This window comes from Podarcis filfolensis, assembly GCF_964270895.1.
Source record: "Podarcis filfolensis genome assembly, chromosome: 5".
Lineage (NCBI taxonomy): Eukaryota > Metazoa > Chordata > Lepidosauria > Squamata > Lacertidae > Podarcis > Podarcis filfolensis.
The window spans coordinates 96,123,245-96,146,623 of NC_139608.1; the positions used below are offsets into that span (position 1 = coordinate 96,123,245).

Sequence of the window (23,379 nt, forward strand, 5' to 3'; positions counted from 1 at the left end):
CGCTGTAGAAAAAGTCATGGAATTCTTGAGCTTCAAAGGGTCTGGAAGTTCTTCCTGCTGAGATTTTTATAGCGAAACTATAGACCTTTTCTTTAACTTACCTTTAATAGAAAAATATATTGTGTATTTGAGTCTCTCAGCCTACTTAGGAAACCCTTTGGGCTTCCTAAGAGCTGGGTAGAAACTCTTGACGAGACTTGTTGATGCTATAAACAAAGCAAATACCAGCCAGCCAGACTTGGGTGGAAGGAGCGCATCCAAGCATTAGAAATGGGAGTATGAATGTAAGAACGGACTGGCTGCTGGATCAGGCCAATGGCTCATCTGGTCCAGCATCCTGTTCTCATGGTGGCCAAACAGATGCCTGTGGGAAGCCTGCAAGCAGGATCTGAGCACGACAGCACTCTTTCCTCCTGCCGTTTCTTGCAACTGGTATTCAGTAGCGGAGGAAGAAGCTATCCATCGGGGTTACGAAGCGATCTAATGGCACCTTATCTGGCAAAGGGAGCACTGGCAGAACTCAGCATTTTAAAACCTGCAGCTCAGTAACAACCAATCCCTTATATTCCCGTCTAATGCTGCTTCACAGTAAGTGCTCATGCCAGATGTGGCATTTTGCTCATTTTTAGAGATGGACAAATAAGACCAGAGCATAGCAATTTGTCAAGGGGCTGAGCTGACAGGCAACCTGATTCTGGCCGTACGTAAAACCAGCGAGACAAGACTCAGTTTCAAAGCAAAACTTTTTTACTTTGCTGCCATACTGGAGACCCCACTGTAGGGAAGAAAACACTGTATTACGGGGGGACATTTTATCTGGCTGGAGTTGTCCAGCTGGCAGAAGATGCGCTGTGTTAAGCAAGAGATGGAAGTTGGCTTGCTGCTTTAAAACACATGTACTCCTGTCACAAGGTGAATTCTTAAAAAATATTTTTGAACCACCATCCCTGTTGGCAAAAGCCTGGGATAGTGGGAACTTCTCTCCCCAAAGCAGTGCTGCAACTCATTAAGAGCTCATTAAAAGGGAGGGCAGCAGTCAGGCAAGGAATGAACATGTAAAGGTGATGCTTGCTTCTTTTTTTAAGGTGTGGGGGGGAGGCAGGAGGGGGAGGCCAGTGTCTGAACCATTTTATTTGCTAGAATAAAGAATGGAAATATTGGAAGCAAGCAAGGTTTATGTTGCAAAACAAGGAAGCTGAAGTGACTTCTCAAGGTGAAGACTTGATACAGCAAGAAACAAAAATTACAGATGCTCTTGTGTTATTCAAAGGCAGTTTCTAGTATTTGTGGGGACATAGTTTATTGAAATTCTGCAGGCATAGGAGCCAGCTATGGCTTTCAAATAATTTGCTTCATATTCATTTGTGAAACAAAGCCTTTTAAGATGCGGGAGCACAATGGTCTTAAGAAAAACACTGGCCTCAGTAAATCTGCAGCAAGTTATAAAAACACAAAGGACATAGGGAAAAGCGTACGGATACTTCTTTGTAACCAACAAAATATACCAACTACTGAGAAAAAAATAATTGATACTGCACTTCTGTGAGCATCAGAATGCAATAAAAACATACACTTTGTGAAAGTGAACTAGCGATAAAGTAACTGAGACAGGCAAGAAAGTAAAAAAATAAAATTAAAAATTTTTAAGGCAACCCAGACAGCTGCTTACAAGCATGTTCCACCTGATTGATTAGATTTCTGTCTTGATTGCCAGTACAGGAAAGATTCTTGCATAAGCAGCTCATAGAACTGAAATTATAAGCATTTCACTGTGAAGCGCAAAATAGCCAAGACAAGCCCTAGACAATGGCAGTCACATGGCAATCCTTGGCTTCGTCCAGGAAGAGGGCGCTGAAGACATCGTTGAAGAAAGTCGGGTGATACCTGCAGGCTCTGTCGCAGTCAGGGTTAAAATTCACCTCCAGAATCTGAGGCTGCATAAACCGTTTGCCTAGAAGACAGACAGAGATCACGTAGTTTTATTGAGATACGCATGTGTCAGGGGCTCGGGAGCAGGAGCACTGGGGAGAGAGGAAATGGAGAGCGAAGGGGAAGAATCCGAGGGCAGCGTAGGGGAGTATGACAGTGGCCCGAGAGATTCCATGAGCTTCTCCAGCGAATCAGAAGATTCCCAGAAGGGGGCGCCGATGGTCAGGGCAAGGGGGGTCCGAGGGGGGACGCACCAGAAACAAGGAGCCAGCGGGGACCCCCAAAGCAGCAGCGTAGTGGGGGGGAAGAGTCACATGTGTCAGGACCAGCGTCTCCTCCAGCGGGGAGAGAAGATGAGTCAGGGCTGACCACGCCTCCATCGGAGAGTGGGGGAACGGAGGGGAGGTCAGTTGCAGCTAGCCTCCCCGAAGGGGGAAGCAGTGACAGCAGCAGTGAAACGGTCAGGAGGAAAGTTGCCGGCTGGGCGCGCGCGCCAAGTTCAAATGTACAGGCGCGAGGGACAGCAGGAGACCCGGATTGGGAACCAGCTCCTAAAGCCCGCCGGAGGGAGGGGGAAGGCTCAGGGGATTCAGCGTCAGAAGAGTCTAGAAAGGGCGAGACCCCGACGGACAGGCGGAACCAGAGGAGGAAAGAGCAGAGGAAGAGGTGGAGCAAGGCTAGAGTCTTAAACTGGTGTCTGGGGGGAGGAGATTCAGACGGAGCTTCAGCGGTCTAGAGTTTGAGACGTAGAGCTGCACGCTGCGGCTGTGGAAGTGAAACTGAACTTCAATAAAGACTTTCGTACTTAACAACGAAGCGGCGTTGGTCCTTTGTGAGCTGGGATCTCGGGCAGCTCTGACAGCATGTTAAAACATGAAGAGGCTTCCCCAACATGGAACACGCCTTCTCCTCTTACCCTTAGCACTTGCATAGCACCTTGGACAGCTCTCAGAGGACCCTAATGAGGAGCCCTCCTGCTGGAGGAAGAGGAGGAGGCCCAAAGGCACCAAGAGATGGGAACTTCTCCAGGTGGCAGGGATGGTGGGTGGTTGCCCAGAGAGGAGGGCCTGGCAGAGAAGGAAATCTTCCCACCTGCTGCACATCCCAATTTATTCACTTGCACTCCAGGAGACCCTTTCAGCTGGCAGTGAAGAACTTTTTCAGTATGCACCCCTTTGCACACAAAGTTTGAAGACTCGCTGCTCTGAAACGCTGCAGTATCTTTCCATTTATAAGTGAAAAGGCCTCTGTCCAAAAAGCGACCCCTTTAAAGGCAATCCCACCAAAGCTATAATGGCCACTAATAAAAGCAATTAAATCTCTTTTCTGGTTCCCCAAATTTCAGAAGAGCCCTAAAGATATGGAGGACAAAAAGGACAAGACAGAAGAAGAAATTACCGTTGCTGGATGTGTCCCACTTAAGCATCAGGTCAATGGCATAAACGGCTCGTGAGGATGGATAATCACAGATGCCAAACGGTGCAGGCTTTGCACAAGCAGCTTGGAAAAGTTCAGCAAATGCCTTGAAAATATCGTCCTAGCAACAACAAAAAGTCACATTTACAATAAATGCAGGTGTAAGAGCAAACAAACTTTAACATTATTTCCCGAGGTAATTTGACTGGAGATGTCGGTGAATGAAACCCAGACCTGTTTCACCTAAAGCATTCGGCTCTCGGACTAAGTTGAGATTCCTTCTTTTTGCTCAACTCAAGCATTTGTCAAATAATAACAGAAGCATTTGAAAGGGAGACAGTGATTGAGTCTAAGCGACCTTACTGATGACTATTCCTGCCAAATTAGCACTAGACACAGGATGCAACCATGTGAAATCTTGAACCACTACTGAAGCCATTGGGGGAAATAATCTCAGTACGTATAATTAGAACCACCTGTGGCCCATTTTATGGAGTAATGACCTTTGTGTGAGAGACATAATCATGATAATAAAGTAATCTATGGCAGAAAAATGAAGCTCTGGTAATTTTTTACCACTGGGAGAAAAAAAATTAAATTACTGAATCACAGGTGCCTTACTTGCACAGATTTCCAAGAATACTCAGGATACTGTTTCTCAAAGAGAGGGATAAACTCATCATAGTGGATCTGCAAAAGAAGAGACCATTTGGTTAGCAAGGTATTCTTTCAAGCATGATCACGAAACTTCACCTCTGTCTTCCTTACAACACCTCTACAGGTTAGGCTCCAGTTCTTGCAATTTTACGTCCCATATTTGAAGGCTGCTTTCTCTCCCACACCCCATTCTGAATACTCTTGTCGTAAGAGCCCATAAAACTTAAGTCTCCAAGGGAAACTGTCAGCCTCAGAAGGTGGAGGGTGAACTCCAGAGATGGGGAAGCTGCACTCCAACAATATAGGCGCAACGCCCATCACTCCTGTCAACTGGGGCTGATGGGATTTGGAAATCCCTTCCCTGGAAATATGGAGGCTCACATAAGGCTCCCTTAAATAGGTGAAAAGCAAGGCTGGTGCTTGCATGAAGAAGGGCGAAGTGATTTGCCTCAGGTGCCAGATCTGCCCTGTCATTGTGCCACTACCGGCCCCGCCACGGCTTCACCTGAGCCCTCGCCGCTGCCTCATGGGTGCAGTTGCAGTGGCCGGGTATTGCATTTATAATCCTGCGTTTGCTCCAGGCAGCCTATGGGAGTTTCCAGGTGCCCCCCCCAATTATTCATACGTGTTTAGTTAGCTTTGGTAAAGTTGTTGCAGAAGGTGGCTTCAAATTTATCATTACAGTCATACCTTGGTTGTTGAACGGAATCCGTTCCGGAAGTCCGTTTGACTTCCGAAAACACTCAAAAACCAAGGTGCAGCTTCCGATTGGCTGCAGGTGCTTCCTGCACAGAATCAGAAGCTGCATCAGATGTTCAGCTTCCAAAGAACATTTGCCAACTGGAACACTCACTTCCGGGGTTACAGCATTCAGGAGCCAAAACGGATGAGTACCAAGGCGTTCTGGATCCAAGGTACAACTGTAATTTGTTGTTTATTACAATTCTATCCCACCCTTAATTCCCCAAGAAGCCCAGGGTGTCAAACAACCATGTAGCCACTGGGCTAAAAGGAGTCAGGGGGTGGTGGGCCACAGTCCAACCCATCACACCATCTGGTCCACCAAGCTCTCCTTTTCCTGTGTAATTTACTCACCTGTTTTAACGAGACTCCAGAAGCATAATTCATGACCGTAAAATGCTTCTCATAATCATCCAAGTCATCAAGTGAAAATGCTCTGAAAAGGAAAAATGGATGAAATACAACATTCATTCTTCACAAAATTCAGCAATGCCACAAGCACAAGCCTTCTCAATGCGTGGTAGAAGCTGCCTTCTTACCTATTTGAGAACCGTAGCCAAAACACATCATAAACATACAGTCGGAGTGGCTTAACTGATCGCAACAACACAATGTAACGGATGTCAAATTTAACTAATCCCACATCTTCAAGAAAGAACAAGACTGGGTTCTCAATGTACTTGGATACCACCTGAAGACAGAAGAATAAGAAACCCCAGGTCAGACAATGTCAACTTTGTACTTCAAATATTTGTACCTCTCCTTCTGGCCAATGTTGGGCCCTCAAAGCAGCTTGCAATTACAACTTGTGTTAAAAACAGCAACACGGTTAAGAATAATTGTGAGATCAACCACTAAAAGAAAAGTGAAGGTGCTGCACACACAACAGTGAGAGTATCCAATCTCCTCACCCCACAATGGACCTGCCAAATGTAGACCTGTCTCTTTTCAGGCGTAGATGGCTTAAAAATAAAAAAGGAATGTGCTTTCCTTTATTCAGTTTTGTTTTCCTTTAAGCTGTTGTTCTGCTTTTTATCAAAGCAAGCAACGCATCTGGAAACCAAGCCTTATGAGGAGCAGTTGAGGGAAATGGGTATGTTTAGCCTAGAAGAGAGGAGACTGAGATGAGATATAATAGCCATCTTCAAATATCCAAAGGGATGTCAAACGGAAGATGGAGAAAGCTTGTTTTCTCCTGCTCTGGAGGGCGGGACTCGAACCAATGGCTTCAAGTTACAAGAAAGGAGATTCCGACTAAAGATCAGGAAGAACTTTCTGACAAGAAGAGCTGTTCGACAGTGGAACTGTCTCCCCGGGGAGGTGGTGGACTCTCCTTCCTTGGAGGTTTTCAAGCAGAGGTTGGATGGCCACGTGCCATGGATTCTTCTTCAGCTGTGATTTCTGCATTGTAGGGGGTGGGACTGTATGGTCCTGGGGGGCCTTCCAACTCTCCAATTCTATGATTCTATGCTAGACTTTCATGTAGTTTTGACTCAAGAGTGATTTTCTGCACTGCACTTAAAAAGAACTTATGATTCTAAAGAACAAACTGAACATATCACCAAGTATCACCAGAAATTATGAAAACAATTTGATGTAAGATTACCTGGTTGCCTTGGGCTGCAAAAGGGTACTTAGATACTAGAGTTGAAAAAGGTGTGCATTAAAAATTTACTGCTGTAAACTTAATAACCAGTCTAGGAAGAAGGAGCAATACACTTCTTGATGTTTATACCTAAGTGGTGTTTTACTTCTCAGCAAAACAGTGTGGTAGCTAAGGCATAAAGTGGCAATTATCCAATGTTTATTACCGTCAAAAATGTACAGACACGTGGGCTGAAAGGAGCCACTGGAAAAACACTTCAAATGTTGTAATGCAATGACCACTGCTAAACATCTGTATGCAAGTTTAACGTGAACAATGAAGATCACGTCACAGCAAAGACACCGAGAACCCTTTTAAATGTAAAAGGAAAACGACAGTGAGATGCTCCAGCGAATAAGAAGCCACCTGTTTTGCTCTGACCTTAGGGATGCTCTCTCTCTGCCTGATGATGTTGTTAAGACTCTTTGTGATGTGGGTGTCCAGGCTCCTGGCCAAGTTCCATGGTTTGCATATCCAGTGGTTGTCCTCTTCCCTACAGTGGACCCAAGGAAGGAAGGAAAGAGCAGGCGTTTGTACATTGCATGTTTGAATGCAAACATTCCCAGGCACGAATACTCTACCCTGGGCTGCACAACTTGTGATTCACCAAGACAAATGCATGTTCTGCTTAGTCCTCCACATTTCCTCTTTGATCAAGAGATGCAGAGTGCCCAACGGAAAAGGCACAAAGCACAAATGGATGAAAGATGCCCAACAGAAACGGGTTCATCAAGCTCGGCAACAGGCATAGCAGGTGGGCTGTGTGGACCACAAGTTAGGCAGCCCTCGTTACACCCAATGATTATATTATACTGGTTTAAATTGAGACTAGCATCTGTTTTAATTCTCCCTGTGTTAGGTGAATTTGAGCATAGAAATAAAATAACAGTGCTGTTCAACTTCTTACTCTTGGTCCACAGGCAGCTTTCCGGGTCATGTGGTCAGCATGACTAAACCACTTCTGGTGCAAGGAGGACCATGACGAGTGCCAGAGCGCACAGAAACGCCGTTTACCTTCCCACCACAGCACTACCTACTCGCACTGGTTTGCTTTTGAACTGCTAGGTCGGCAGAAGCTGAGACAGAGCAACGGGAGCTCACCCTGTTGCGTGGATTCAAACTGCCAACCTTCTGATCGGCAAGCCAAGAGGCTCAGTGATTTAGACCACAGCGCCACCTAGTCCCCTTGCTTTTTACTATACATCATACAGAGAATGTGAGGCCATTAAAGTAAGTAACTATAAAAACAAAACTGATCAAATCAATTAGAAGTTTTCAGCCACCACCCTTTTAACAAACAAGCTGAACTGAGATACATCTACACATTGCCAAAATTTATGTGTTTCTCAGGTTAGGGTTTTTTGTTTTGTTTTTAGAGATACCGAAGAAGTATTAATCACAATGCAAACATAAAGGCTACCACTCATGGTTAGGAAGAAGGCAGCCACCTTTCCATTACAAGACACTCCTCTACTCTTAGAGCCAGCAATTAAAAGTTGTTCTCCCTGATTAAAACTGGCCCTCTCAAGTAACTAAGTAATAAAAGCTTTCGTTCAGGAGTACGAAGGGAAGGTTACTTTTCCCTTTCTGGTGCCACATTACTTTGAGGGTGGATCTGCATGCCAGGAACAGACGAGGCCAGAGCAAAGCAATGGGTGAAGGGGGTTTCACTCCACCTCTCACTTCTCCCTCACCCCCAGTTACGTGATTCCCACAGGGGTGACCCAGAGAGCCAGAGAAGACAAAGAGGGTGGAATTCCACTATTAAGGTAAAGGTAAAGGGACCCCTGACCATTAGGTCCAGTCCCTAATGACTGGGGTTGCAGTGCTCATCTCGCTTTATTGGCCGAGGGAGCCAGTGTCCAGCTTCCGGGTCATGTGGCCAGCATGACCAAACCGCTTCTGGTGAACCAGAGCAGCGCATGGAAACGCCGTTTACTACTACTACTACTATTAAATTTTATTTATACCCAGCCTCAGGGCGGCTAACACCAATAAAATCACAGTAAAAACATAACAGGATTTTTTAAATAAAAAAAATACAGGTTAAAATGCAGTTTAAAATGCAGCCTCATTTTAAAATAGTTGATAAATCAAGACCATAAGGGGAGGGAAACATAAGGGTCAGACTAAGTCCAAACCAAAGGCCAGGCGGAACAGCTCTGTTTTGCAGGCCCTGTGGGAAGATGTAAAGTCCCGCAGGGCCCTAGTCTCTTGTGACAGAGCGTTCCACCAGATTGGGGCCAGCCCAGCGCTGAAAAGGCCCTGGCCCTAGTTGAAACCAATCTAACCTCCTTGAGGCTCGGGACCGCCAAAGTGTTGTTATTTGTGGACCTTAAGGTCCTCCGCAGGGCATACCAGGAGAGGCGGTCCCGTAGGTACGTGGGTTCTAGGTACCTATTTATTTACTTGCATTTTGATGTGATTTCGAACTGCTAGGTTGGCAGAAGCAGGGACCGAGCAACGGGAGCTCACCCCGTCTCAGGGATTTGAACCGCCGACCTTCTGATTGGCAAGCCCTAGGCTCTGTGGTTTAACCCACAGCGCCACCCTTGGGATTCCACTATAGTTTCCACTATTTCAGCCACTATTGTACTTTATCTTAGTACATAAAATTAGGGATACTGACTACAGATGCAAATTGTTATTTCTGTGCGAGAAGTGAGCTGGACTCACCTCCTTTCGCGCTGCTTAAAGTAACTGATGAACTGTGGTAATTCTGTATGAAGATTAAAGGTGCGGGGCAGCCATTTTGGCCCCTCTGAGCCTCCAATGCGCCTTGAGATGGATGCCAGACAATCCTTCACGGTTAAGAGGTTCTCGCAAGGAAACTGATTCAGCATCACATGAGGCCTTTCCTCACTCAGTTTCCTACAAGACAAGGAATGCATTTAAAAACAGAGAGCTGCACAGCCGAATATACGCATATTGAACAGGTAAGAAAAATTGTTACTTGCAGGGAAATAGCTGTGTAACCTGAAATCTTTGAAGTGAGAGAAGTTGTAGAGAATGTCAGCTTCTTGCTCAGAGTCCGTAAATTCAAAACGGGGGTGAGTCAGATTCTGAAGGACCTGTTGGAGGTCTGTGTAAACTCTGGTTTAAAAAAAAAAGGGGGGGGGAGGCAGAAAATATATGAAAGCAGCTCTCAGGAGGGAGGCATATAGAGACTCTAATAAACAGCGCTGTTGAAGTTCCTGAGAAGTATTGCATTGGCACTAGGGAAAGGGCCACACCTGTGAGACTTTTCAGCCCCCACAGATCCCGCAACCCAAGCCAGGTACCCCTTCTTGTCTTTTCTAGACAATTATAGAAACGTATTTATTGACACATCTATATGCCAACCTTTATCATTATGAGAATCAAATATACAACACTATCAATTTAAAACAGCAATAAAAAATCACCAGTATCCATACATATACATACATACATACATACATACATACATACATACACACACATACACAAACACGATTTCAAAATTCACCATTACCCTACCTGGATGCAAAACCCACAGTAAGGGGTAGAGACTAACCAAAATGTCACAAAAGAGCGAGCAAGCTTTTGTTTTCCCCAGAACTCTTTATTAGGCAAGATGTTAATCCAATTTTTAAAAGCAGGGGAGGGCATAATATGAAAGCAACAACACCTGCCAGTTGTACCTAGATAATACCGTTCAAAAAAATTCTTATCCAAAAGGTAGCTGCTTATTTAAATAAACCTAAAAGTCACTTTTGGAATCGCTGAGTTTGGAACCAAGAATTGAGGCCCCAGTAAGATATAAGTAACAACTTCATCGAATAGCAGAAATATGTTACTGGAAATTTAACATGAGATCACATTGCTCACAATATCACATCATCAAAACAAGGAAAGTTCACTAGATTTTCTACTTGTTCTTAGCCAAAACAGTAAACTAGTGTGCATGTCATGTTAAGCAATAGTTTGTTTTAAACATGACTTCACCATGAATGTGTTGTCCCCCAAGTGTTCCTTATAGCACAATAAGAAACCATGGCCTATTTCTGTTTCCCCTCTTGGGATTTGTTACAAACAAACAAACAAACTTAACTTTGGACAATATGACAAACCATGGGGGGGCGGGGGAAGCTGGCCAAGGGCCTGGGAAGCACGTTCACAAATGTACGGGGGGGGGGGGTTGGTTTTGTTTTGGTTTAATTATTTACTTGTGTTTTATCTTGCATTTTACTCTGTGAAGCACCCAGGGATCCTTTGATGAAGGGTGGTATATAAATAAAGTAACATAAAATAAAATAAAATGCCATTGTTGAAAATAAATTATGACTTAGTGCAATGTGCAAATAGGTCTCTAGTCTATTTAGAAGAATACAGTCATGCCTCTATAAAAATCTTTCCATTAAAACCTAAAAACCTGTACTCAGTCTTTGAAAAACACACATGCATATAGGCAAACACACTTTTTCCCTCAAAATGTACAAGAATGCCTGTGTGATGGAGAGAAGAGAGATGGATTTGCATTAACTCAATCTAGCACATACCACTTAACAGCTGTGAATAGGGAATACAGATTTCCAAACAGAGTGAAGGAAAAAGACCTTCTGGCATGCTACCACAGCGGCTTGCTAGGCCACTATCCAAACATACTATATTTCTACTTAGAAGCAAACACCCATAGTTGTGTATTCAAAAAACCTGCTCTCTCATTGTTGCTGTTTTTTCAGTTAACTAGGAAGCAAAACATTGGCAACCCTCCTGCAGAACAAACACACCAAACTCTGCAGGCTTAGTAATGTTTTCCTTTCTCTGCAATGACTCATCTTCTCCTTGTTTTTACTGCAAGAATTAAAATGGTTCTCTTGCTAGTACAGTATTCCTTACTGATATAGTAGCCTCTCTTTAAAATGCATTACCTTCTTGTTATTATTCTCCCCAGGGTTGGACATGAAGATTCACATTAACAACCTATAATCTCTACAATTTTACACAAACTCATCCACTACAATTATTTGAAAGCAACATTATTCCTCTCTTTCCTGCATCACATTGAACTTCTCCTATATAGGCAGCAGAATCCAGGGCTAAATGTCACAGTACACAATAAATGGAGCTAATTCTCCACTGCTGGAAAACCACCCACAGAAGTCATACGTTTATTGCAAAACACACCATTTGGAAATACGTACTTGAAGATTTTATTCTTATCATAAACAGGAAGCTTTATTGGAATAGGAAGTGTTTCCTTGTTCTCACTTAAGATGGCCTGAAACAGAAAACACCATGAGTGTTATGAAGATAATTTATACTGTAGAACACACAACAGTTTCAATCGTGGTGAAGACAACTTGCAGGCTGATTCTCACATATATGTGTTGACTCAGAAGGTAAGTCCTACTGAAATGCAGCAAAGCGCAGAAGTCAGAAAACTCAATTAAAGATCAATTTTGACATAACACCTCAGTTAAATTCCTTGTTCATCTAGTTCTGCTCTCATTCAATTCACCCTCTTCCAACTCTATCAAGCTGTACAAAAACCTGTCAGACAGATTTTGCTTGGATTATTTAGCAGTTTGGTGCTGGAGGAGAGTCTTGAGAGTCCCATGGACTGCAAGAAGATCAAACGCATCCATTCTTAAGGAAATCAGCCCTGAGTGCTCACTGGAAGGACAGATCCTGAAGCTGAGGCTCCAATACTTTGGCCACCTCATGAGAAGAGAAGACTCCCTGGAAAAGACCCTGATGTTGGGAAAGATGGAGGGCACAAGGAGAAGGGGACGACAGAGGACGAGATGGTTGGACGGTGTTCTCAATGCTACCAACATGAGTTTGACCAAACTGCGGGAGGCAGTGGAAGACAGGAGTGCCTGGCGTGCTCTGGTCCAGGGGGTCACAAAGAGTCGGACATGACTAAACAACAATAATAAGTGCAGTAATTTGCACTTCATGAAGCCCTTCAAGAAAGTTATTTTCATCACTATTTAAAAAAAAATGTTTTGGAACTCTGAGGAGTTTCTTATTTGACACATATAGCTAGCTAAATCACAGAAAGATGAAACAGGCCAGAAATGGACAATGAATTTCTTTGAACAACCTGCTGTCAACATTCACACCAGAAGCAAGTTCCTTGTCGTTACTGCTTTAATTTTTGTACTGAAATACTTACCTGGGAATCACTCTTGTAACCTGAGTTTTACTGTCTCCCCCCCCCCCCCACGTTCTTCCTAGTATTGTATTTTTTTATAATAAGTCTAGGTACCCTCTATGGCAGGAATACTGGGGTGGTGAACCTGCAGCCCTCCAGATGTTGCTGAACATCTGTCATCCCCGATTCTTAATTGTGTTTGCGGCTGATGGAAGTTGGAGCTCAACCACTTGGGGGGGGGGGGCTACAGTTGCCTCACTCCAGTCCTAGGGAGAAAGGACATCAGCATTTTGTGATTTAAATGCTGAGTATTAAATAACAATTAATAGCAACTTCAGAACCCTTCTGGGATTGGTCCAAGTAGGGAAACCACACATTTGAATGCTTTCTCGTGTAAATGTCTCCCTGCACATGGATACCTAGCAGAATAAAGAATGAATACTAAACCAGACATTCTCTCAGACCTGCACTAGTTTTTAATGAGCACCGAGCACATTGTGTGTGGAGTCAACACACAAATGCAATCCTACACCAGCCGTCTGAAGTATATCATCCCAGCAGTTATTTCCCCCAAGCGTTTTTCTGAACCTATAAAGCTGTTACACCTCATGCAGCTATAATGCTAGCAGTCTCCGAACAATGGTTGGGAGAGTGAGAGTTCTGCAAACCCTCTCCCTTCTGTAGTTTGCACTGAGTATGGCGCAACAATGTACACAACTGGATTAGCACCAGTGGAGATGCAATTTATTTATTATTCCTTTATTAAATTTACCACCCACCATCTTTCTTTTAAAAGATACAAGAAGGCAAACACCTCTGTAATTAAAAACACACACACTAAAAATAAAATAAAAACACATTCGAAGTATTAAAAGGGATCTAAAAACAACACAGGGCAATAAAATATCTAAAACAAATTTAAGAACAGATGCAAACAAACTGCACGTCTGCATAATGCTACGTCAAATAAGTCCGTGAAGAAGGGGACGTGTGAGCCCCTCACTTCTTAACTTGTCAGTTTGCATTTCTTAGTACAGAAAGTATTGATCTGATGTGTAGAGACCTTTCCTGTTCTGATTAGTTCAAGAGGGTTATAGAAGGTTTCTTCTCTTTGTGAAAGAAAGTTTTCTTTCTATGTGAAAGAAACAGGAAGGAGGTTTCTGTTTGGGTTATTTCTGCTGGGAAGCTGAGTACAGCTGGTTTAAGCTGGCTTTGTTATCCTTTCTGTCAAGGTCGTGCTGACTCTAATTGTCAGGCCAGGAGGAGCCTGGGTCTCTCTCTCTCTCTCTATCTCTCTTTGTTCCTGTGTTCTGTTTTTTGCATGCTATAGTGTTAAGGTTTAGTCTTATTATAAGTTTGTAAGTTTTATTGTAAGTGCTGCAACTGGATTTCTTATGTTGTGGATTTGTGACCATTATGCTCATTTGGCTTCAGTAGCAAGTAAAAACTCTGATGGATAAAGTACAATTACCTCTGGTCTATTTTTCTGAATCTCTGCTACGTGTTTAAGTTTTTTCCTGCTCCCCCCTTCATGGCCGATATAACTATGGTCAGGAGATCGGCCTTAGTCCCCAATATTTTAATTTTATTTCTGGTGAGTAGTAATGGAGCCTATGTGTATAACAGATAAGTGCAGAAATAGTTGATACTGATAGCAAGTTACAGTAGTTATCTGTAACAAACCAATCTGGTTAAAGATAAAAAATTGTACCTGGTAGTGATCATCTGATGGCTCTGCAGTAAAAGAGTTGATCTCCAAAACATCATTGGGTAGCCATGGCAACAGCCGACACCTCCTGATTAAGCGATCAGTTTCCCCATAGGCAAAGTCACGGGTCACTTCCTCTGTAAGAAAATGAAAAGTTGTAGGTATTTTTTGTACACTTGTTATCAACTCAGTGTCGTCGATATGAATATGCAATAGCTATGCATAAACGGAGATTAATAAAAATTGCAGAAAATTTCCATACATTTAAAACAAACAAAAAATCACAACACAACCTCGACTACTGATTCACCCGTCCTCTGAAACAGTCACTGGGCCAATGTAGGCTTGATTTGGCTTGCAAGACTGCTTTCCCCAAGTCATGGCCACCTGCTGAAATCATCAACTGATCAATACTGATAGGAAACTCTGCTGGTATCAACTACACTAGGGAGTTTCCAATCAGCAGCTCCCCAAGAACAGCAGATCCCTTCCAAAAGGGAGCCTACGAGTCCCATTTTTGGCAGGGATCTTCTTCCGTAACCCAGCTTGAAGTTCCTTTGAAGTTGGGTCACCTGAAGTCATGGTAATGTTACGGTGCAGTTGGGTAGCTGCACCGATAAGTGGTCCATGGGGAAGCTCGGGATTCGGCACAGTCGCCAGACCCTGTTCATCACCCTCTGCTCTTAAAAAACAACAGCGCAGAAGTGTCTTGCACAGAAGTCTTATAGGCAAAGAGAACACCGACTTACCCAGGTAGCACACCCAGTGCACAGATACACTTACCTCCGGTCTCAAGGTCCCTTAAGGGCCAGAGAACCGTATAAGCAATTTGTTGCCGCATGTAAAATAAGGGGGCTGTTGCAAAAGTGGGCTCATCTGAATGCTGGATTCGGGATCCAAATTCATCCATAATGTACCATACAGGGACCTTCTCCTCTGCAGTCTGCACAAGAAGAACAAACTCAGTCATGTGTTATAAAAATGACTGTAACATCTGACTTTGGGGGTGTTTCTGCAGGACTGCTGCTCGACTCCTTGGCAGTTACGCTATGGAGTCTCACAGGCTCTGGTATTGCCCCATGTTATTTATATTTATATCTACATGAAAGGCTGAGTGAGGTTGTTCAGAGGTTTGGGGTGGGGTGTCTTTAATAAGCAGATGATACCCAACTAGTTCTCCATTTCAACAAATTAAGCAGAAGCAGAAAGTGCTAAATCTGTGCCTGTGATGTCAAGTATCATTCATTTGCACCCGGGAAATGCTTTTAAAAGCTTGTTTTTCACAATCTCTTAATTTTATAGCTAGACCCCAGTGTGAGTTTCGGCTTTCCTACTATGGCCATACCCCATGTGACAGCTGATAGGTCTGGTTGTATTTCCACATTTCCTCCAAGACCTGAGCGACAGCTCTCTCATCCGGCACTTCTCCATGGAAGTCTATTCCCATCAGGTTGGCCATTCTGTGAAGCAGACCAGGGACCTGCAGAAGCTGCTGGCGGGCATGTTCAACGCGGTACGTCCAGGCATGGTCAATGAGAAAAATGCTTTGAAGGCAAGACAGGCCAGGTTAAGAGCAAAACACAGAACACAGGTACAAATGATGATGCAGGCAGTTCATGATGATGACTATAGACAAGACATTCTAAAACTCTGCCCTAATAACAGTCCAAATTAAAACTGCTGACGCCATGGTCACCTCTTACTGCAACTACTGCCACCTCCCCCCCCCCCCCATTCCACCTTGCCATCTTTGATGCCATCAGCGCTCTCCTGCCAAAACTATTCATCTCTCTTGCTGCTTTGGCCATGCAACATTCATCCATAACTCTCCTGACTGCTGCCGGATCCTGACAGGCATCTTATATTTACCTTCAAAACCCTCCATGGCCTCTTGTATCCCAATATAGCCTTAACTGTGCCCTTTGCTTCCCAAAAATAACCTCTCTCCTTTCTCCCTTCCTGCTACATATGCTTGGAACTGCCTTCCAGAATACCTGAAGGCACCTCTTTTTCTTCCATCAAATCTCTCCTCAGAACCGACCTTCTCCATAGATCCTTCAGAACCATCCCAGAATCCCCCATATTGTAACTAACTCCAAGCACACGTAACTAAATAACTGCATGATCTACCTGTGCGCCTTCTGTTGCCTCTTCTTGCTCTGTCTTGCTTGTGTTGCTCCAATGATTGCATATATCAGGCGTAGGCAAACTCGGCCCTCCAGATGTTTTTGGCCTACAACGCTCATGTTCTCTAGCTAGCAGGACCAGTGGTCAGGGATGATGGGAATTGTAGTCCCAAAACATCTGGAGGGTCAAGTTTGCCTATGCCTGGCATATATTGCAAGCCCTTCAGGGCAGGGACCTATCTTCTCATACTTTGTAAAGCTCATGAGCATAAGGGCAAACACAACATTCAGATCTGCTTCAGAATAATGACTCACCTGTTAGAATTTGCCGCCTGAAGTCCCATTTCGTTTGTCACTATCACTTTGTAGCAGAGTTCATTTCCAGGATTTGAATTCTTTTTCAGTTCTCCCTCAAGTTCTTCATCGCCGTCATCTTCCTCTTCCACCTCCTCCACTTGCATTATCCCAAAATACTCCCCAGCATCAAACACCTGAAATTGAAAACAAGGATGAAGCAGCAAAGCCTTAAACTAGACCCAGTGGACTGAGCATGGTATTAAAAAAAAAGTGTTTAAAGTTAAGCATCAAGTAGGAGTTCACCACTATATTATTCCAGTGAACTACATAGTACAGTGATTTTAAGTCTGTAAGCGGAGAGACACCTGTATTTGGGAATGTATTTCACTACCCCATAGTAAGGATGGTCAGTATCTTTATCTGTACATTGCAGGTGGTGCTGAGAAAATAATGGCTCCAGAGTTCAGGGTTCAGAGATTTACTCATTCTTGTTCTTTGGGGCTAAATACTTGTTCCTTTCAAGCATATTTAACATAGCCCTCTTTTTTTTTTTTAAAGATCTGCTTTGGGAGGTGAGGATTTAGAGTAGAGAATCAGGGGAAGCAAGAAGGACTTAAACCTGCTCTTACTTGTCCTTTTTCTGCTCCAAATCGTCCCAAGTCTCCTCCCTTCACAACATTCAAAAAGTTCTGCTGGAGCCTTGGTAAGGGTTGAGAAGCAACTGCCAGGTAAATGGAAAGAAACCTTTCCCTCCCACTTCCTTCGTCCAAAAGTGGCTTTTGGGGCTTAGAGAACGGTTTCGGCCATTTACATGCAACTTGCATGCTCCTTATTTAATATACCACACCAACACTGAATACACAAGCGCTTGTCTTAGATATTAGTGAGGCAGCACAGGGATCATGGTTAGCACCTAGAACTTGTCACAAATCTCTGAAAACACTGTTTTTTAAAATAATACTAATTTTGTTCACACCTCAACAGCAGGAAGTTTCAGCCGTGTTATTCAATATTTATTATCTCTGCCATTTAGTTCACTCTCCAATGGCTGAGAAGCGATCTCATCCCCAATGGCAGGAGAATATCACTTTTAACTCCAATAGGAGATGAAAAACATACATGCAGAAGACACAAAAACACATTCATTTGTGCCAGCTTCCCATCAGCCTTGAATTCACTTACAGCTCTCAGGTTGCAAATCAAGTGTCAACCTGCAGACCGACTTAGTAATCCACCATAAAAGAGGAAGCCAAGCAATAAAACCAAAGTGCTGGCATGTAACAGAAAACTAAGAAAATAACCTGATTACTCAGAAGGGCTGCAGCGATCTGTGGATTGATCAATCAACATGGCAGCATTTTTTAAAAAAAGTTAAAACATGTTTTATTACAAAAATCTATGGCCAGCAGTCACATTAGAATGGCCTTTCTCAGGGATTCACCGATTATAGCTGGCCTTAGCAGAAAACCTGGTCACTTGGTTCCTGGTGCTAGCTCAAGAAGTGGGATTGTGTCGCTGACATTGAACCGTGCTTCCAATATGGCAAAGTACTCTTTTTGCTTTTCAGAACTACCATTTTAATCATATGAAACTAACCCTCATGCAAACAGTCCTACTGTTCAGATATATACACTTAATGGGAAGGACAAAAATGATTCTCAGCAGTTTAAAGGAGATGCGCTATTCTCAAACCAGCTGCCACCCCAGAAGCAACTTACTATTGTTGAATTGTTTAGAAAGAGTTGGCATTGGATTGCAAAAGCATTTTTTTAAAAAAAATTGCAATGGCAAAAACATGCCAAAGACTAGAAAATAAGGATACATGTGCAGTGACATCCACATTTCTTGTTTTGCATCTTTATTTGAAAAGTTTTCCTTGGCTGACTGCAAGTGTGTGCCCCCTCCTGAATTTTTAAAAGGAAGTTAAATCCACCATAGAGCAGTGGTTTTCAAACCGTGTCCCGTGTTCCCTAGAAGCTATTGGGTCTTTTTCGGTGAAAAGATCAGGAGAACCTTGGCTGCCCCTATCTGAAAATCATATTGTTCTTTATTTCCAATTCCCAGATACAGTGTAAAGCTGCAGAGAGTATCAGAAGAATTCTGGAGCAATGTCTAACTATCGTGCCCAGTGCCCCATGTAAACTGAGTGCTCAACTCCAACTTTCCCACCAAAAATCAGCTGCAATACTGAGCAGTTCCTTAAACTCATCAAGGTAGAAATGTTGAAAACAAAACACCATTGCCTTGAGTCTTGCACTCTGGAGGAAGTTTTCCTTTCACTGTGGTCGGTATTTGGAGAGGCAGAAGGTAAATTCTGTTGGACACGGAGCAATTTAGAAAGCAAACTAGGCCACTACAGAACTATGAGAGTCAAACTGCTCTTCTGAAGTCATCGCAGAAAGATGGAAAGGTCCACAGGTTATAAACGAAGTGAAAAACATTAACTCATGGAGCAGAAAAAAATCACTGCTCAGATTTGCTTTTACAAGTACAGACAAAAAGGTATTTATATAAGCTATGCATGGCAATGACACACACTGGGATAAAGCAGGAAAAAACTGAATGGGGAATAAGGGAAAGCAAGAAAAGCAAGTTAAGAACCTAAGCCTACAACAAACATGTTTTTTATTCTTGTTTCACTGGGGGCGGTACAGGAACTGGGTGGGGCAGGTTATCCAAAGTAACTCACATTTCATGTATTGTTATTCATTCATGTGTGAATTGCCTTCCACATATATATCCCAAGGTGATTAACAAACATGCCCTTAAAAACAACTAAAATACAGTACTTGTTAAAACAGTACAAGAACAACCAAGTACAGGTATAGGTTAAAAACAAAAGCAGAATCCATGGGTTGTACCCAGAACTAGTAGATATAACTTCATACTTTCTTCTTCTGCTGCTGCTGCTAAGGGGACAACACAGCCTACATGGACTATACAGTATTGGCCACCCCTATACAAACTTCATGATCTCTTCATATAAAATGGATCTTAAAAGAACTCAGACTTTAAAAGGCTTTAGCCATGTAGCTCTAGGGCGGCAAGCCAAGGTAGATAAGGCTGCCATCGCGTACCCACTTACCACACTCAGGCAAGTGGGTACGCGATGGCAGCCTTATCTACCTTAACCATGGTTGATGGCAGGGATTGTCAGCTTAACAGCCATGGTCACCTACACACTCACAATGGCCTCTCCTGGTGCCCTCCCTGCTGAAATTTGGCAAGAAAGAGGCATCCATTCTACTGTAGCCAATAGCACAGGTTGCAGTGTGTGCTTTGTGGAGGGGGCTGTGACAGTTTCTCCAGCTTGCAGATGTGCCCACAGGTCCCCAAAGGCTGGCAATCCCTGGCTGATTGCACGTCTTAACTGAGACAATGCCCAAATGCTGGATGTTTAGTATTACACTTACCACTTGATTTCAAAACACGGTAGTGTTTGAAAGAATTGTTAACTGTGAAAGTAGAGAGTCGAACAAGTTTTCTGCAGATGGGGTTTAAAATTCTTTGTCACGTCTGCTCTTGGACTAGTTTCTTTCTCATTCTCCCTCCAATTTCACATGTTTTGCACAAGCACAATTGCTTTGTACTTCCAAACAGAGCTGCTGAACACCACTATATTTTTATCATAATTACCTAAAGCCTTTACACTGCGGTTAAAAAACATGGACATCACTTGTCCATAAACACAGGTATCAAGTTTCTATTCCACTGCCAACATGATTCCTAACTGGAATTAATGCCTCCTCTTTGTTCCTCTCATCAGTTCCGTCAAAGAGACATACATCTAAACGCAGTATTTAGAACCAAAATTAAGCCACCTCCAAAAAGAAAAACACAAGCCACTTTCAAAACAGACGCCCCCCCCCCCGGCCCCAGTTAATTACCAATAACCGCTCAAAAAACTTGGTAGGGAATCTCACCCCTTCATCAAACTCACTTTCAACTCTCTGTCTTCTTTTGAAAGCCGGAAAGGGCAAGATCAAACAAGCCTTTGATTCTAAAACCAATCTCCAAGGAAGCAACACAACTACACTCACCTAAGACCCTATTGAATTCAATGGGTCTTACAACTAGGGGGGCACGGTTAGCATTTAAGCCCAAAGCATCCTCCCTTAAAGGTAAAGGGACCCCTGACCATTAGGTCCAGTCGTGACCGACTCTGGGGTTGCGGAGATCATCTCGCTTTATTGGCTGAGGGAGCCGGCGTACAGCTTCCGGGTCATGTGGCCAGCATGACTAAGCCACTTCTGGCGAACCAGAGCAGCGCATGGAAACGCCGTTTACCTTCCCGCCAGAGCGGTACCTATTTATCTACTTGCACTTTGAGGTGCTTTCAAACTGTTAGGTTGTCAGGAGCAGGGACCAAGCAACGGGAGCTCACCCCGTTGCAGGGATTCGAACTGCCGACCTTCTGATCAGCAAATCCTAGGCTCTGTGGTTTAACCCACAGCACCACCCGCGTCCCCATCCTCCCTTAGAAGTAACCAATTTCAAATCAATTACGCTTACTCCCAAAATCTGGCTTAGTTGTTCCCCGTGATCCTTTAGGCTGAAGCAGGCGCAAGTGCGTGAAACAGGTCCTCCTCAAATTACTCCCAGCTAAGCAACTCCCCTATGAAGAAAGGTTGCAGGATTCAGTGCCAGATTTAGGGTGGTGCAGTTGGTTTCCCTCTGTATTTATGCAGGTACAGTACCTACTGAGAAAACCCATAAGAGGAAACTCTACCAAAAGGAATTATATTATTGTGAAAATAAAATTAAAAAAATGGGGGGGGGGAGTGGCCAGATTTTGTCCTTGCTGAGGGTGCCATATTACCAAAATCTGGCTGTGCACCGTTTGGGACTTTTTGGTTACAGAAAAAGTGAGGAAGAGGCTCCATGATAGAAGTTCACAAAACCATGCAGGGCACGGGAAGAGAGGATGGAAACATCGTTTCCCTCCCTGTCTCGGGGACGTGCAATGAAGCAGCATTTCCCAGGACGCGGCGAGGCCCACGGGGGCGGCGTGGAAGGACAGCCGGGGCGCGGAGCCCCTTGGATGCCGGAAAGCGCAGGCGGGAGAGAGGGGCCTCGAGGGCTCAGCTCCTGCGCGCTGCTTTGCCGCAACAGGCGAGCACAGGGTGCCGTGGGCCCGATCCTGCAGCCGGGCTGCTCCTCTGACGGCCTCCGCCCCAGGAGGACACCCCAGGCTGCGCCAAAGCCTTGCCCGCCCGCCTGCCTCCCCGGCGCGCGCTTCCCCCCTCCGCGGCGGCGGCGCCCACCTCGCTCTCCAGTTTGCGCCACAGGCTCTGCCAGTAGCGGGGCGGCACCGCCGAGGCGCGCAGCGCCGGCCCGTGCAGGGACACGAACGCCTTGTAGTCGTCGGCGCAGTCGCCCTCCATGCTGCGGCCGCGGCGGCGTCTCCGTCTCCTCCTCCTCCTCCTCCTCCGGGCGCAGCCCTTCCTTCCGCCAGGCCGGCTGGGCGGGCGGGCGCGCGGCTCTTAAAGGGCCCCGGCGGCGGAGGCGGAGGCGGCTTCCTTGGGCTGCGCGCCAGAGAAGGACGCGGGCGAAACCCGGAGCGCAGCAACAGCAGCTGCTGCGCCCGCCGCGGACGCGCTTCTTCCGCGGGTGGGTGGTTCGGCCCTGGTCCCCCCGAAAGGCAGTCCTGTCGGGGCGCCGCCGAGAGAATGGCAGCGTCGGAAGAGAACCGCCTCCCGTCGCCTGACTCACCTGCCGCCGAGTCCGGGCAGTCACTCCGAGACCCAGCGAAGAAGCCAAGCAGCCTGGCCCGAGGGGAGCTTTCAAGCAGAAGCACATTCTCCTCCAACAGGCGGCAGTGGGCTTAACACTGGTCAAGAAAGTAAAATACCTGGGGGTTAACATGACTGCTAAGAACATAAATTTATTCAAAGATAGCTATGAGAAATGTTGGTCAGAAGTGAAAAAGGATCTTGAAATATGGTCACATCTGAAGCTTTCCTTGTTTGGTCGAATTGCTGTTATAAAGATGAATGTATTGCCAAGAATGTTATTTTTATTTCAATCGTTGCAAATTTTGGACAAAATGGACTGTTTCAAGAAGTGGCAGAGAGACATTTCTAGATTTGTCTGGCAGGGCAAGAAGCCCAGAATAAAATTTAAAATATTAACTGATGCAAAGGATAGAGGTGGATTTGCCCTGCCAGACCTTAAACTTTACTATGAATCAGCAGCATTTTGCTGGTTGAAAGAATGGCTGCTTCTTGAGAACACAGACATTTTGGATTTAGAAGGTTTTAATAATGTTTTTGGGTGGCATGCATATTTGTGGTATGACAAGGTTAAAGCACATAAAGCATTTAAAAACCATATTGTCAGAAGAGCACTGTTCAATGTCTGGACAAGATATAAAGACTTACTTGAAAATAAAACCCCAAGGTGGTTGTCACCGATGGAAGCGAAGGCTCAGAAAAAGCTCAATATGGAGGCCAAATGGCCAAAATATTGGGAGATTTTGGAACAGGAGGGTGACAAACTGAAATTGCAGAGTTTTGAGAAACTAAAAGATAAAGTGCGAGATTGGCTTCATTATTATCAAATAAGGGAGCCTTATAACTTGGACAAAAAAATTGGCTTCCAGGTGGAAAAATCAAAATTGGAAACAGAACTGTTAGATCCCAAAACTAAGACATTATCAAGAATGTATAACTTGCTGTTGAAATGGAATACTCAGGATGAAACGGTTAAATCTGCTATGATAAAATGGGCACAAGATGTT

General features: G+C 44.4%; 1 protein-coding gene and 1 long non-coding RNA gene across 3 annotated transcripts in view; one reads left to right on the forward strand and one right to left on the reverse strand.

Moving 5' to 3' along the window:
- Nucleotides 1–1,527, forward strand: part of LOC310763600 — a 62,711-nt gene extending 61,184 nt beyond the window's left edge. Inside the window, exon 3 of the long non-coding RNA XR_014548704.1 lies at nt 133–1,527. This is a non-coding gene — a long non-coding RNA (uncharacterized lncRNA). The remainder of the gene's footprint in view (nt 1–132) is intronic.
- On the reverse strand, nt 1,264–22,350 carry TTLL12 (tubulin tyrosine ligase like 12). 2 transcript variants are annotated; one of them, XM_083615683.1, is made up of 14 exons: nt 21,905–22,350; nt 16,659–16,834; nt 15,563–15,761; nt 15,001–15,160; nt 14,221–14,354; nt 11,554–11,630; nt 9,365–9,481; nt 9,065–9,259; nt 6,770–6,881; nt 5,283–5,434; nt 5,098–5,179; nt 3,967–4,035; nt 3,328–3,466; nt 1,264–1,951 (listed from the first exon to the last, which is right to left on the reverse strand). In XM_083615683.1, the coding sequence occupies exons 1-14, from the start codon at nt 22,022–22,024 to the stop codon at nt 1,800–1,802; spliced, it is 1,884 nt and encodes a 627-aa protein (XP_083471809.1). In that variant the 5' UTR covers nt 22,025–22,350; the 3' UTR covers nt 1,264–1,799. The 2 variants fall into 2 exon arrangements, with proteins under 2 accessions (XP_083471809.1, XP_083471810.1); XM_083615684.1 differs by lacking the exon at nt 21,905–22,350 and adding an exon at nt 21,153–21,850.
- Between the last annotated feature and the right edge of the window lie 1,029 nt (nt 22,351–23,379).

Excerpts from the sequence above, each read along its gene's own strand:
- TTLL12 (XM_083615683.1), bottom strand. The coding sequence starts at position 22,024 with ATGGAGGGCGACTGCGCCGACGACTACAAGGCGTTCGTGTCCCTGCAC. Across the intron at positions 14,355-15,000 it reads AAGGGACCTTGAGACCGGAG|AGGAAGTGACCCGTGACTTT; the intron begins GTAAGTGTATCT and ends ATTTTCTTACAG. Across the intron at positions 3,467-3,966 it reads ATTCTTGGAAATCTGTGCAA|GACGATATTTTCAAGGCATT; the intron begins GTAAGGCACCTG and ends TGTTGTTGCTAG.